The 15,167-nt window shown below is 41.7% G+C and overlaps 1 protein-coding gene across 6 annotated transcripts in view; it reads left to right on the forward strand.

Moving 5' to 3' along the window:
* Nucleotides 1–15,167, forward strand: part of ADAMTS9 (ADAM metallopeptidase with thrombospondin type 1 motif 9) — a 187,142-nt gene that overhangs the window by 46,992 nt on the left and 124,983 nt on the right. For all 6 annotated transcript variants that reach the window (XM_029052175.1, XM_029052178.1, XM_029052177.1 and 3 more), the window contains exons 12-14: nt 2,596–2,741; nt 11,429–11,610; nt 11,699–11,835. In XM_029052175.1, coding sequence (XP_028908008.1) covers nt 2,596–2,741; nt 11,429–11,610; nt 11,699–11,835 — 465 coding nt within the window. The remainder of the gene's footprint in view (nt 1–2,595; nt 2,742–11,428; nt 11,611–11,698; nt 11,836–15,167) is intronic.

Raw genomic sequence — 15,167 nt, forward strand, 5'->3', positions numbered from 1 at the left:
TGTTAATGAATCCCAGGTAACCTCAGGCTCTTACCTAATTCTTATTAATGGCCACATTAATTTATTCATATTAATGGTTTATGTGACTCCTAGGAATACCTTCTACATGCAGGAGGTGCAGGTGAAAGCGGAATACAAGTGGTAGTCTAAAGTGCTCATTGTGATCAGGGAACGTGTATATCAATTCTGTTCTATTGTATCCTTCCAAGTGCTTTAGTAAGCACTCAATAAATATGATTGATTGATTAATTGAAGTGATCTTGGATTAATTTCTTATTTATGAAATATTCAGTAATGTGAGTTCTTCCCTAAATATTTAAAGCAGCGAGAAGCAGCGTGGCTCAGTGGAAAGAGCATGGGCTTTGGAGTCAGGGCTCATGAGTTCGAATCCCAGCTCTGCCACTTGTCAGCTGTGTGACTGTGGGCAAGTCACTTCACTTCTCTGTGCCTCAGTTCCCTCATCTGTAAAATGGGGATTAAGACTGTGAGCCCCACGTGGGACAACCTGATTCCCCTGTGTCTACCCCAGCGCTTAGAACAGTGCTCGGCACATAGTAAGCGCTTAACAAATACCAACACTAATTAATTAATTAAAGTTTTTGCAAGAATGCATATATCAAGAATATTTTTGAAGGTCATATTTTTTGACCCAAATATCCTTGAGGCAATCTCTGCAGTGAGTGAAGTCTCTGCAGTGAGTGAAAGTAATGTTGGTAGGGATTGTCCAGCATACAGGATCAATCTCCAATTCTGCTGAGAAACACATATCTGCTTGATTGACAAGACTGAGTACCAGCCAAGCCAGGCTGGACATGTCAAAACTCTAAAATTGCTTGCCCGACCCCAACCCTTTCCCATCTGCAAAGTCCAAATAAGCTGATCAGAAAGAGCAGCACCCAGAGGCATGGACTCCTATGAGCAGCAGCTATCAATCAGGCAGATTTCTGGGCCAACCAATCAAATAGATACCATGAAGATTCAATCTCAGAAAAGAGTACTCACTATGCATGACCTAACTCTTATGCTTTTAGTCCATCATATGCATGACTTAACCCTATTATTTTTAGTCCAACAATTCTGAATTGTGATGAAACCAGCTACTATCAAATTTCCCTAATGTTTTCTGGTTAACAGATGCTTTGCAGGGGTCGTTAAGGCAGGCAGATTCTATGAAATCTATGTTATGTATTTATTCAACATAGAATCATAAATTCTTTTGTGCATCTCTAGCTAGTGTGTACTGATTCAAACATCTAAAGCAGCAAAATTAGTTCCTTGAGGACAGGGAATGTGTGTACCCTCTCTATTGTATTTCACTTTCCCAAGTGCTTCGTACAGTGCTCTCCATCCATTAAGCACTCAATAAGTACCATTGATTGCTGCTCGCGCTACACTCCAACTGACGTCTGGCTTCATAAAGAAATTTTTGCTTCTTTCATAATATCAATGCTTAGAACAGTGCTTGGCACATAGTAAGTGCTTAACAAATACCATCATCATCATAACATTTTCATGTATTTAGATGAAATTTTTCTTTACATTTTCTAATGTCTCTATTTATATGCCTACATAATTCAATCCATGTTACCATTTTGGAGAATGAGAAATATAAAATAACTTACAGGTGTTTGACCAAACTTCTAGTAGTAAATGTTAAGGACATTTGACTCTCATCAAACAAACCTGAACACCTCAGTCAAGTAACCCAAACTATGAGCAGTAGTATTTATATATTTTAGGAATATAATTACCAGCTTTGCAAAAGAGAAGTACTAGGATAGGAAATTATTTAATTTCATCACATGAAATGACCATGGGCAAAACTATTAAGGAGGAGAGAGAAGTTGTTTTAGTATTTCACCTTTCTCGCATTTTGTTTCTTTCTCTTTTTCTCTTACTAGGTTCTTTCCCTCAACTTTGCACCTTCCTTTAAATTTCTGATCTGTCACCCAGTCTGCCCCCTGTTCACTCATACAGCTTCCAACAAGAAAAGCAGATGAGTAGTTCTCTTTAAAGCAGCTACCAGCTCTGCTTCATAGATCTGAGTGAGCAGCGGGGGTACTCACCAACTGCTGTTGCTGTCACTCTTCTCTTTTAGACTACTCTTGTGACCTCCACAGTCTCAGGGCTTTCACTAATTAACAGTACCAAAAAGTTAAAATTTTCTTTTCTCATTCCTTCCTGCAGTAGCACTCCAAAATAACAGTGTACCTTTTGTCAGAAATCATTAATACAGAAGGTTTGGTGGAGAATTTTTTTGTCTTTTAAATGAAACATTGATTTTAGATTAGAATGTTGTAATTACTCATTAAAATATTCACCTCAAACTTATGGGAATTGGGAAAAAATGTGATTCTAAAAAAGATTTCTCTTCAATGACTCAGTGTTTTTCAATTGAAAGGTGATGCATACATCCAAAAATTATGGCTCAGAAATTGTATGATGCAGAGGCCTACAATTTTCATAGCATGATATAAACAGAATTTAAACTATTTTAAATCAAAATGTGGACTGGAAAAATTACAAGCACTAATTTTGGAATGGAAAGTACCCCCAAGCTACCTATCTCTAATCTTTTGTTTTTATTGAACATAGCACTGCAAGTATGGAGTTTGTGTGCCGAAAGAGCAGGAGATACCAATGACAGATGGATCATGGGGGACATGGAGCCCCTTTGGAACCTGCTCAAGATCCTGTGGTGGGGGTATCAAGACTGCGGTTCGAGAATGCAACAGACCTGAGTAAATAGTCACTTTTAAATATTTTTCAAATGAGTTTATGAAAGCCTGAAAGTAACATATGTTGAAGAACCCTAACATTTGTTAATATAAAGCCAACACGATTGTTCAAATACCCTTCTTGAAGGCTTTAGATGTAATGTTCAGACTTCTGTAATGTAGGGTTATTATTCTGCAACAAGTCATTACAGTAGGAATACGTAGTTTTAAAAAATTGAAAAAAGCATAAGTAAAAGTGTAATTATTTCTCAAACTAATAATAATGATAATTGTGGCACTTAAGTGCTTACTAAGTGCCAAGCACTGTTCTAAACACTGGGGTAGATACAAGTTAAGCAGGTTGGACACAGTCCCTGTCCCACATAGCGCTCACACTCTTAATCCCCATTTTTCAGATGAGGTAACTGAGACCCAGAGAAGTTAAATGACTTGCCCAAGGTCACACAGTAGACATGTGGTAGAGCTGGGATTAGAACCCATGTCCTTCTGATTCCCAGGCCCAGGCTCTTTCCACTAAGCCACACTCCTTCTCACACTGCTAATCGATGGGTGCTTATATGTTCAGCCTGTGCCCCTCCTCTCTGAATGGCTGCATTCTGGCTGTTTAGCAGTTGTCCAGAATTCAGGTATATGGTGGCCCCTTCACCTTCAAATATCACTAACTTCTCCCAACCCACTGATTAGCCATATCCCAGCAGAATACCCTCCCTACTGAATTTCCTGGGTTCTCTGATCTCCTGACTTCCCATGCCCACTCTCATTTTCCCCACCTGAGTTTCTCTACACCCCACTGGCTTCCAAACTCCACCACTTTGCCTCACCTGCCACTGACACCTCTCCAAAATCCTGGCTTTCTCTCCCCCACCTCCATGGCTGATTTCCTCTATTCCTCTGATTTTCTTCACCTAAGTAAGGCTGTCCTTAGTAATTTCACATCCTCCTGCTGACTCTTTCTACCACCCATTGACTCATCCCCTACTACGACCCACCTCTCCACCCTTCACTGAATCCCCCCAGTTTCCCACTTACCTGTCCTCCGTCTCTCCTCTCCTACCTCCAGAGCTGCAGGTTTCTCAGTTTCTTTCTGCTGTGACTTATCTTTTTTTCCCTTTCTTTTTATATTTTTTTCCTGTTACTTCTGCCACTGGTTTGAATTATTTTATGTTATCGTCTGGCTACTTTTGACCTACTCTTTTTACTTTTGTTCTCTTCGGGTCTCTTCTTTTTATCTCCTTGCTTCTATCTTCTTGAGCCTGTGGAACCCCTGCTGCTCCTCCCAAGGCCCCATAGTTCTAAATTGCTTTGAAGCTCAGAGTTGTGTAGCCCTAAACTGACTTATGGGAGGATTGGACCATTTCATGGGGTTATAAATAACTCTTCAGTGATGCCAGAAGAAGCATACAAACTCCTGGAGCCTGAAGAGACTGAGGATTTGGCCACAAGTTTAGGGACAGAGAGACAGAAAAGGTTTCCTCTTCTCTCACACCCTTTTGCATCTCCCTTGTACTCAGATTTGCACCCTGTATTCACCCCTCCTTCAGCCCCACAGCATTTATGTACATATCAATAATTTATTTATTTTTATTAATGTCTGTTTCCACCTATAGACTGTAAGCTCCTTTTGGTCAGGGAATGTCTACCAATTGTATTAGAGCGTACTCGCCCAAGTGCTTAGTACAGTGCTCTGCACACAGTAAGTGCTTAATAGCTACAATTGTTTGATTGATTGATTGACTGTGGAAAATGACAGGGACCAGTAAGGAATGGTTGGAGGAACTCAGCAAGGTGTGGGACATATTAGTGAAGAGTAAGCTTGTTATGAGCAGGGAATATGTCTGTTAATTCTGTTGTATTGTACTCTCCCAAGCACTTAGGTCAGTGCTCTGCACATAGTAAGTGCTCAATAAATGCCATTGACTGATAGATTGATTGAGTAAGGGATCTCAGTGGGAAATAGAGTCATTATGCTCCAAATGCTCTGAGAGTGAAATAATCTCTCTCTTGTCCCTCTCACCTCCTCAGTCAGTTGCCTCCCTCTTTTTCTTTTTTTTCCTGATTCCTAATTAACCATCTATTGTTTGTGGCATCTGGGCATATATCCAATACAGACTTCACCCCTTGTCCTCCACCATCACATTTCAGCAGGAACAACTGCCCTGGCAATAAAACTTGGACAGTAGGAAAATTACATGGATGTACCTGGTCAGCAGGCAAGGTGGAGAAAGTTGACCTCTCTTTGCCTTGGTAGCCAGGAGGGGCTCTTTAGACCTTGCTAGATAAGGAGGGCTCTGTTGAATATTCCAAAAACTTTTTTCATGACTCTGAGCCATATCATCTTTTCAGGCAACTATGGCACTTACAAATTTTGCACTTAGTGCTCCTTAATAATAATAATAATAATTGTCATATTTGTAAAGAGCTTACTATGTGCTAGGCACTGTACTAAGTGATGGCACAGATACAAGAAAATCAGTTTGGGCACAGTCCCTGGTCCATGTGGTGCTCACAGTCTCAATCCCCATTTTACAGATGAGGTAACTGAGGCCCAAGGTCATAGAGTAGACAAGTGGCAGAACTGGGATTAGAACCCACCCAGGTCCCTCTGATTCCCAGGCCCATGGTCTAGGCCATGCTGCTTCTCCTAGACATGTGTGCTCAATTTATTTATTTTGATCACTCTAGTTGTAAATATTTTTATGCTTGTCTTCCCCATTGGGTGTATATTCCTTGTGGGTAGGGAATGTACTACTTTTTTATTCTGTATTTCCCAAACACCTACTATAGTGCGCAGCACTAAATGGGCACTTAGTGCTAATATTACTAGTATTGCTGCTCCTACTTCTGCTACTCCTGCTATTACAAGACTGTTCTGATAAAAGTAGCATATCTTGGCTATTCTGGGCTTCCACAATTAGAAATACATTGAATGTGAAAGTAATGAGAGTGGTATATTCACCTTCAGTATCGGGAGAAAAAGAAATTATCCCAAACTGAACTTGAAGAGGATGTTGATATTGACCACTGGACAGTATTTAAAATCAATAAACTCTGTGTAAGAAATTGAAGTCCATTAAGACAGAGATGCCCTCACCCAAAAAACAGGAATTGTTATATGAATATTTCAGTTATTCATAGTCCTCAAAATTATTTGGATTGTAATGTTTTTAATAACAACAACAATAACAAAATACACCCTAGTGGTGTGTTAACGTTTATATCATTTTGTGAAAGCACCTGCAAGCTATTTGAACTTTATGGTGTATACCTGTTAATTGAGGAAGGAGGAAAGAAGAGTGGAGTTAAATTACCATTAGACAAGGGAAGTGTAATTTAAGCAGGGAAGTTGCTTCAGAAAGGAAAATCAAGCAAAAAATGTGCCAACTATGGAAACCAATGAACTCAGGTAAAGTAATATGCAAAGTACAAGTTAAGCTATTCGTCTGAGTTGGTCATACAGATGAAACGTGAAGAAAGCACGTTATATTTTAAATTTGAGCTATTCTAAAAGAGGGATCCTTATTCTTTTTGGGGTCACCTCTTCCCTGCTTTGATGACCTTCTGGACATAGAGTCCAGTTTCTCTTAAAGCCCGATACATGTGTCAGTTAAAAGAGCCTTGTCAATTTCACTGTCCGGTATTCATTTTAAAGAAATATTGAAGGGGGCGAGGGAGATTCTTCATGGATCCAGAGACTTTTTCATATTGCATTTTGTAATTTTTCAGTAGAGTACTAAGCAAAATGAATAGAGTGTTCCTATTGAAACATTTTAAGGTCAGGAGAAAGGTAAGCAAGTATGCAGATGGTAGGTTTTAAAATTTGGGGCAAGGGAATGGGTCTAGATTTATCATTATGGAATGAGTCCAGAATTTGCCCTTGTCTAGGAGAAGTTTATTAATGGGGGACTTCACTACCTTTCATTTTTCTTCAAGACTGTGGGGTCCTTGTTGGCAGGGAATATGTCTACCAACTCTCTTATATTGTACTCTCCCACGTGCTTGGTACAGTGTTCTGCACACAGAAATGCTCAGTAAATGCAACTGATTGATTGATTGATTCATCTTGCTTAAACGTGAAGTCAGTTGCTGAATTAAACTCATTCATTTAAAAATAGAGAGTTTACCATGCCCAAGAAGGAAAAAAGTTGTCACATAAGTAGATAGATATGACTATAGTCAATACAGCCATTTATAAAAGTTAAAGATAAGTAAATCTCTACAATGTAAGCTTATTATACCCAGGGGTGATAAAAGACATTTTTCCCCATTTATATTTTTATTCAACTGGTTATATGAGTGATCAGTTTTTTGAGGAAATGAGAATAGGGAGACAAGTCGAGAAATTGGCTATTTCTGAAAGAATTTATACCAAATTCGAGTTAATACACCAAATACAGCTGAATATATAAGAAGAATATGTGTAAAGAATCAGTAATCAACTGTACATAAGCTGCCTCATATTTGAAATGACTGCCTTTCAAGTGTAGCTGTAGAGTCTGTCTAAAGATTCCATCTTGTCTGTGTAACATACTATTTCTAGAAAAATAATTTTTTCCTTTCTTCTTTCAAATGCAAATCTAAAATGAATCTGGTGCTTAGGAATCACAATTCTTTTTTTTGTTTAAAAGCCATTTTCTCTGCTTGGCTGAATGCGAACATAGCTTATGAAAGTGATAAATGCTATAATGAATATTCTCCCCAGAAAATAAATTCCAAAGTGGAATCATTGAATAGAGTAAATGATACTTTTTGTACATTTGATACAATTCATACCAAGTATACAGTATAGGAGATAGGAAAACCAAAACATTTCACACTAGCTATAGATTATTGCTTGTAAACTGATCATTCTTAAAAGTGCTGTCAGTAGGAACAAGCCCTACTATCTAGTCTTTAAGCTAAGGATGGGGTAGCAGTCAGGTGAAGGGCTAGAAGGAAGGGGGAGATTAATGGGAGTTCAGGACTCCAGCAATAACTTTCCACTTTGTCTGTTCTTCAGGTAAACTTTTCATAGGCAGAGCAGTTTAAACACCACTAATAGGAATAATAATAATGATAGTGGTATTTGTTAAGTGCTTACTACGTGCTAGGCACTATACTAATTGCTGGGGTACAAGAAAATCAGGTTGGACACAGTCCCTGTCCCATGTGGGGCTCACAGTCCTCACAGGTAACTACTGAGGCCCAGAGAATAATAATGTTGGTATTTGTTAAGCGCTTACTATGTGCAGAGCACTGTTCTAAACGCTGGGGTAGATACAGGGTCATCAGGTTGTCCCACGTGAGGCTCACAGTCGATCCCCATTTTACAGATGAGGGAACTGAGGCACAGAGAAGTGAAGTGACTCGCCCACAGTCACACAGCTGCCAAGTGGCAGAGCCGGGAGTCAAACCCATGACCTCTGACTCCAAAGCCCAGGCTCTTTCCACTGAGCCACGCTGCTTCTCTAAGAAGTGAAGTGACTTGCCCAAGGTCACCCAGCAGACAGAATTGGAACCCATGACCTTCATACTACCAGGCCCCTGCTCTTTCCACTAAGCCATGCCACTTCTGCACTAGCTTCTCACTGCCTGTGGGCAATCTTTTGATGTTCATAGCCTCACCTGCTATGACTTTTCTGCTGGGCTTCCTCACCTACAGATTCACATTTAGTAAAACAGGGTTCCTCATCAGAAAATAATAAAAGAGTATAACAATATTTAAAACAGGCACACATGATAATAATAATGATAATAATAATATCATCTATAATATTATTTGTTAAGCACTTATTATGTGTCAAGCACTATACACGTTAATTAAGTTGGACCCAGTCCCTGTCCCACTTGGGGCTCACAGTCTAATTAGGAAGGAGAACAGGTATTGGAGGTCCATTTTACAGATGACGAAACTGAGGCACAGAAAAATTAAGTGACCTACCCTTGTTGACATGGCAGGCAAGTGGCAAAGCCATAATTAGAACCCAGGTCCTCTGATGTCCAGGCTCAGGCTGCTTATTTTAGTCATGTAGCATCATTCAATTGTTCTCTCTCTAGGTCTGTTCAGCCTTTGGCCTCTCCTGTTGCCGTTGCTAAATACTTTGGTGATGCATACCTGTACATTGGCACTTTTCTCTCTCTTTTAAAAAGTAATAATAATAACAGTTACGATATTTGTTAAGCACCTACTACGTGTCAAGCACTGTAATAAGTGCTGAGATAGATACGAGATAATCAGTTTGGACAAAGTCCCTGTCCCACCTGAGGCTCACAGTTTAAGTAGGAGAGAGTAGGACTTGATATCCATTTCACAGATGAGGAAACAGAGGCACAGAAAAGTTAAGTGACCTGCCCTTGTTCACCCAGCAGGCAGGAGACAGAGCTGGGATTAGAACCCAGGTCTGTACTCTTTCCACTAGGGTACATTGCTTCCCACACTGTTTTGCTTTACTAGGAGAGGTGAAAAAATAATTCAAATTATAATGTGAGAATCCTCCTAATGGCTTCAGGGCCTCTTTTAAGACACATGGCAAGTATTAGAGTTTCCATGATAAGTTTTATTAGATATTAGCTTCTAGTAATGTGTTATGTATGTTGCTCAATGCTACATCTGGAAAATGAATGTACAGAGTTGCATTCAGAGCTTTGATAGGCTGCACATTTACAAGAAGCCTTGTATTCTTCTCAACTGCCATACCAAAGGTAATGAAACCAATGTGCCTCTCCTAAGTTAGTATCACAAATGCAATTGTGTTTCCCTTTTAAAAATAATTTTAATGTTACCGGTATTTGCTACTGTGTAATTGGCTGACCGCTCTGTTGAGAAACAGAGTGTGATGGGGTATAGGGGCAGATTAGATAAAAGCAGAGTATATGAGAATATGGAGAGGATGGTTCCATGCTGGGGGAACAGCATGTGTAATAGGATGGAGGTGGGAGAGTCGAGAAGGAGATTTAGTTAGATGCAGTGTGGCCTAGTAGATAGAGAGCACGGGCCTGGGAGTCAGAAAGACTCAGTTCTAATCCTGGCTTCACCACTTGTCTGCTGTGTGACCTTGGGCAAGTCACTTAACATCTCTGGGACTCAGTTACCTCATCTGTAAAATGGGGATTAAGATTGTAGGCCCCATGTAAGAAGGGACTGTGTCCAACCTGATTAGTTTGTACGTGCCTTTCACATAGTATTTAACAAATACCATAAAAAAAAGAGCTTGGGAAGAATAAAGTGAGCAGGTTAGGGAGTAGCAGTTGAAGAGAGCAGTTGTAAGGTGGGGTGAATTGGTGGAGAGCCTTGAAGCCAGTTCTGAGGAGTTTTTGCTTGCTGTGAAGTGACACAGGAAGCAAAGGTTTTGAAGAGTGGAGAGATATGTGGCGAGTGATCCTTCAGGAAAATGATTCATGCAGCAGTATGCAGTTGAAGAGGGAGTGGCTAGAGGTAGGGAGACTATTGAGAAGGTTGATACAATAATCTGGCTGTGGTATGACCAGGGCTTGTACCAAAGTGGTAGCTGTTTGATGGAGAGGAAGGGGAAGATCCTGAAGATGTTGGGAGAAAAGGAAAAGCCAGTAGGACTTGGCAGTAGACTGAATGTAAGACTTTAAAGAGAGTTAGGAATAAAGGGTAACACTAAGGTAGCAGGCTTCCGGGTTAGGGAGGATGGTGGTGTTATTGATTGAGATAGGGAATTTAGAAGGAACAGATTTAGAAGGGAAGATGAGTAGTTCAGTTTTAGGCATGTTAAGATTGAGATCACAGTGGGCTAAGTGGAGGTGTCTTGGAAGAAAGACATTGAGAGATCTACCTGAGTTTGGGAATGAAAGCTTGGTTTATGAAACCCAAAGAACTGTAGTGCTGTGGAGGTGTTCCTTTGCTCCATTTGCGTTACTCATATTTTACTTTTCCCTTGGTGTTTTTTTTTTAAATGGTAATTGTTAAGTGCCTACTATGGGCCAGGCACAGTACTAAGTATTGGGGTAGATACAAGATCATCAGTTTGGACACATTTCCTATCCCATGTGGGAGTCACAGTCATAATCCCTATTTTGGAGATGATGGAACTAAAGCACATAGAAGTCAAGTGACTTGCTCAAGGTCACACAACAGATATGTGGTTGGGCAAGGATTAGAACCCAGGTCCTTCTGATGCCCAGATCCAATCTTTATCCTCTATGCCATGATGCTTCTTGGGAAGCAGCATGGCTTAGTAGAAAGAACCCGGGCTAGGGAGTCAGAGGTCATGGGTTCTAATCCCACCTCTGCCACATGTCTGCTGTGTGACCTTGGGCAAGTCACTTCACTTGTCTGGGTCTCAGTTACCTCATCCGTAAAATGGGGATTGAAACTCTAAGCCCCACATGGAACAGGGACTGTGTCCAACCTAATATGCTTATTCGCTCCAGCTCTTAGTACAGTGCTTGGCACATAGTAAGTGCTTAACAAATACCACAATTATTATTATTATTATTATTCTCATGCTGCCTCAGTTGACTGAGTCATTGTTCAAAGAACATGTCATCTGCATTCCTCAATATAATCAGACCTACTTTCACTCCATGCAACTTAGCTCGGTTACTCCAGAGATTCTATCACTGTAGGAAAGTCTGACCAATTAAGAGGTTAAGGGCTCTAGAATTAAGGCCAGGGAAGATGCATAGGGAGTATTGAATTGGAAGAAATATATCACATCAGGGTGTACTCTCTATGATTTTCACAGGCCCAGAAATGGTGGCAGATATTGTGTAGGTCGAAGAATGAAATTCAAATCCTGCAACACTGAACCATGCTCTAGGCAGAAGAAGGACTTTCGAGATGAACAATGTTCTGATTTTGATGGAAAACATTTCAACATTATTGGTCTACTTCCTAATGTGCGTTGGGTTCCTAAGTACAGTGGAAGTAAGTATATCAGAAAGAAAACTTCAGCTGAATTCAGACACTTGATGAAGACATAAAATTCATATCATACCATCTTTTGTCTAAACAGTTTTAATGAAAGACCGGTGCAAGCTCTTCTGTAGGGTTGCAGGAAATACAGCATACTATCAGCTCCGAGATAGAGTGGTAGATGGCACACCTTGTGGCCAAGACACTCATGATATCTGTGTCCAAGGACTTTGTCGGGTAAGTATCCCTTCTTTTTTAAGAAAGGCCCCATTTTCACACTGAAGAGACTTGAAAAATTGGGTGTCCAAACAGTGGCTTGGAGCATGTTTGGGGAGTAAGAGTGTGCCATTTATTTCTTGATCTTGGCTCTTTGTTGACACTTCCAGAAGTGATTTATACATTGGCATTAGATAAATAAGTAGCTGTTTTGCCCTGTGCTGTAGTGACTAGATTTCCCATTCACCCCATTTCCATATCAGCTCTTTTGAGTTTAATCCTTTTGTTGTCACTGCTTTTGGTAGGAGCAGCTGATTTGGCACCTCAGGAAGCTCATTTTGTGGTAGAATCAAATTCCCAGGGGGCTACCTGCTATAACTCTTAAATGAATAATCAGTAATTTTTTCAAAGTGAACAAATAACCTTCCCATCAGAGCAAAATTTCACTCATGATGACAGTAGATTTCTCACCTCTAAACCCTGTCTCAGTAGAACAGGACTCTGAAGGACTGAATGCTAAACAATACAAAGCAATAGCTTTCCGTCTCGTTTTCTTTTTTTTTTTTCTTGGAAGCTGCATTTTTATTCTGTAATCCAGAATCACCTGGTTCTCTCAAAGGTGGGTATAGGTCTCGTCAGCTCATCAATTAGGTAGGTACATTTCAAGACACCAGAGAGGATCATGCTGCTGTGCAAAGCTTCAGGAGTGGCTCTGTCAGGTAGGAGACCTGAGACCCATCCACTTGGGTCCAAGCCCCCTCTCCTATACTCCCCACCCCCAGGGTACCTGCGCAGGGTAGTCCCTCCCTCTCCAGATTTCCTTTCTCCGCTGGAGGAATCACTCTACGATCTGAAGCTCAACAAACGAACTTCAGAACTACTGCAAGGTAAGTCTGTAACTTCTACCTGAGATTGGGTAAGGGGATGTATTTGCCCCTTGCCCACTTCTCTAGGCAGATGGAATGCCTTTGCCTCCACAGTCAGTTGGCAGGGTGGCTACCAGGGTGGCTACCAACCTCCATCATCCCCTCTTCTGCTCCTGCTCGTACTTGCAGTTTGGGAAAGGGTGACTTCCAGTCTGGAATCCCATCAGCTTTCCCAAACAGCCCAGAAGACCCTCTTCTTGATCTCCCCTCCAGCTCTGCCAAGGTTAGGATCCCTACCTTTTCCTCTCCACCTAGAGGTCTCTCTTTCTTCTCGGTAGACTCTCTCTGCCAGGGCCCAGGCCTACTTGGACCACCCAAAGTCAGGGGAGGCTTAAACCCAATGCCCTCATTTCCCATCCCCTATGCTGCCAGCAATTTCTTGAGGTGTGGGAAGGACCCCGGCCTCCCCCACCCTGGGGAGTCCCCTTCTCTAGGCCCCGACAGATCCACACCTGGTCCTCTAACGTCAGCCTTAGTGGGGTGGAATGTTCCTGGCTCTTCATGTTCCCTTATGCCTGATTTGGGTGGCATAAAGGTTTTCTAACTGAGTCTCTCCACCCAGTTAGAGAGGCAGGACCTATCTTAGACCTCTTTTCTGAGCGGTGCTTGGTGGAGGGATGTAAATGTGACTTGCATGAGCACTCCAACCCATCCCTCCTCCATCCTTCCTTCCCATGAAAGAAACAGTTGGTTTTTCTTGAGGGAAGGAGGGAAAACTTCAGCCTTTTGAAAGCCAAAGCCAACTTATTTTTTCCCTACTGGAGAAATGTGTAGGCTTAATAATCACCCTCCTCACAAGACAGGATTGGGAAGAAGTATTCTCAGGGGAAACCTTCTCCCTGGGAGTCCGGAGGAAGAAACCTATTGGGATAGGAACCCTTGAGGGGAGGGGCCTTAAGGGAGGAGCCCCTTCTGGGACATTTTACTGTCTTTTTTTTAACCCGGTCAACTAGCAGCCTGCCTAGGAACTACTAGCCAGGTTTTCACTGCTTTGGCTGCTTCCTCCTGATGCTTGTAGGTGGCAATGGCTTTGACTACTAAGCCTACAGCCTGAAAGTGCCTAACATGTGGATCAAGGCTTTCCAAGGATTGGTGCACCCCTGCCACCCGCGGGAACCCTGGACGAGGTAAGCTGCTCTGCGCCGACCACAGCACCAGCTGACCCTGTCCCAGTTCCCCTGAGCCCACCTAATACAGTTGTTCATCCAAGACAGTGGAGGCTCTCATGTTGGTGGGCACCTCTGAGCAAAATCTTGGTCCAATCACTGTGAGACCTTCTCAAAGAACTGATTGCATCAGTGGCCTTGCAACAAGTTGCTGTTGCCCTGACTTCACCAGCCCTATCTCACCATGCTCCAATCAAGCAGGGCAGGAGACCCTTACAAAGCAAGATAAGAGCTGCACTGCATTTCAAGAAATCACCTCCTTTTCCAGGTCTTTGCACAGCAAAACATATGGGATAGAGATCCCCATCCTCCAGGGATTCATCCTATTCCCTCTCCCTGACACGTGGTGAATTAAAGTGGCAAGAGACCAACTACACATCGTTCTCCCAGTTGGGTGAGGCACAGAATTTTGAGGTGTCTTGCTTTACAACAATCCTAAGAAGATGGAGGAGGCCAGAGGAGAACAAACCAAAAACCTACTCCAAAATTCCCAAATGCAGCAGTACACTCTATGCCCAAAACAATAGACGACAGCAGCTAGGTGGTCCAGCTACCTCGTCTACCTTGTCCACCTCCAAAGAAGATTATGAGGCAAAGTAAAGGACAATTTTCCCCAAAACTCCATCTTAACAGTGATGTTGATATCTGTTGCCAACTTGTACATTCCAAGCGCTTAGTACAGTGCTCTGCACATAGTAAGTGCTCAATAAATACTATTGAATGAATGAATGAATCATCTATGGTGGACTGTATATTATAGTCTCCTCAAGAGCAAAAGGACTGTGTCTTTTCCTTGTCTTGTGTGTTCTCAAATCCAGTGTTTTGCACCGGTAGCTCTCAAAAGAATGTGGTGGTGGCCATTGCCAGTGATGACTGGACATGGAAATTATCCCAGTTTCAGAGACTAAAGGGTCTCCATTATGTACTGACCAGCACAATGGCTGTGTCTGTCGAGACAAGATGCAAGGCCTGTTGTGTCTAGCCAATGTCCTGAGCAGGAAACAATCCACATAAACGCCACTTGATTGCGAGCTGGAAGCAACATGGTCAGAAACAAATACTAGCCTGGACCACCAGCAGAAAAATAATATTTAGCCACCACTAACTCTACAAATGGAGGTCCACCTGGAAACATACCAATAGCAGACCTTTTTGAGTGAATGTACAATTTGTCACTGTACAAATAGTGCAAATAGATATCACATAAGATTCATCTTGGAACTCCCAAGGCAGACTTCCAGAGGCCCCCACCTCAAGGAGA

Source organism: Ornithorhynchus anatinus, chromosome X1 (assembly GCF_004115215.2).
Source record: "Ornithorhynchus anatinus isolate Pmale09 chromosome X1, mOrnAna1.pri.v4, whole genome shotgun sequence".
Classification (NCBI taxonomy): domain Eukaryota; kingdom Metazoa; phylum Chordata; class Mammalia; order Monotremata; family Ornithorhynchidae; genus Ornithorhynchus; species Ornithorhynchus anatinus.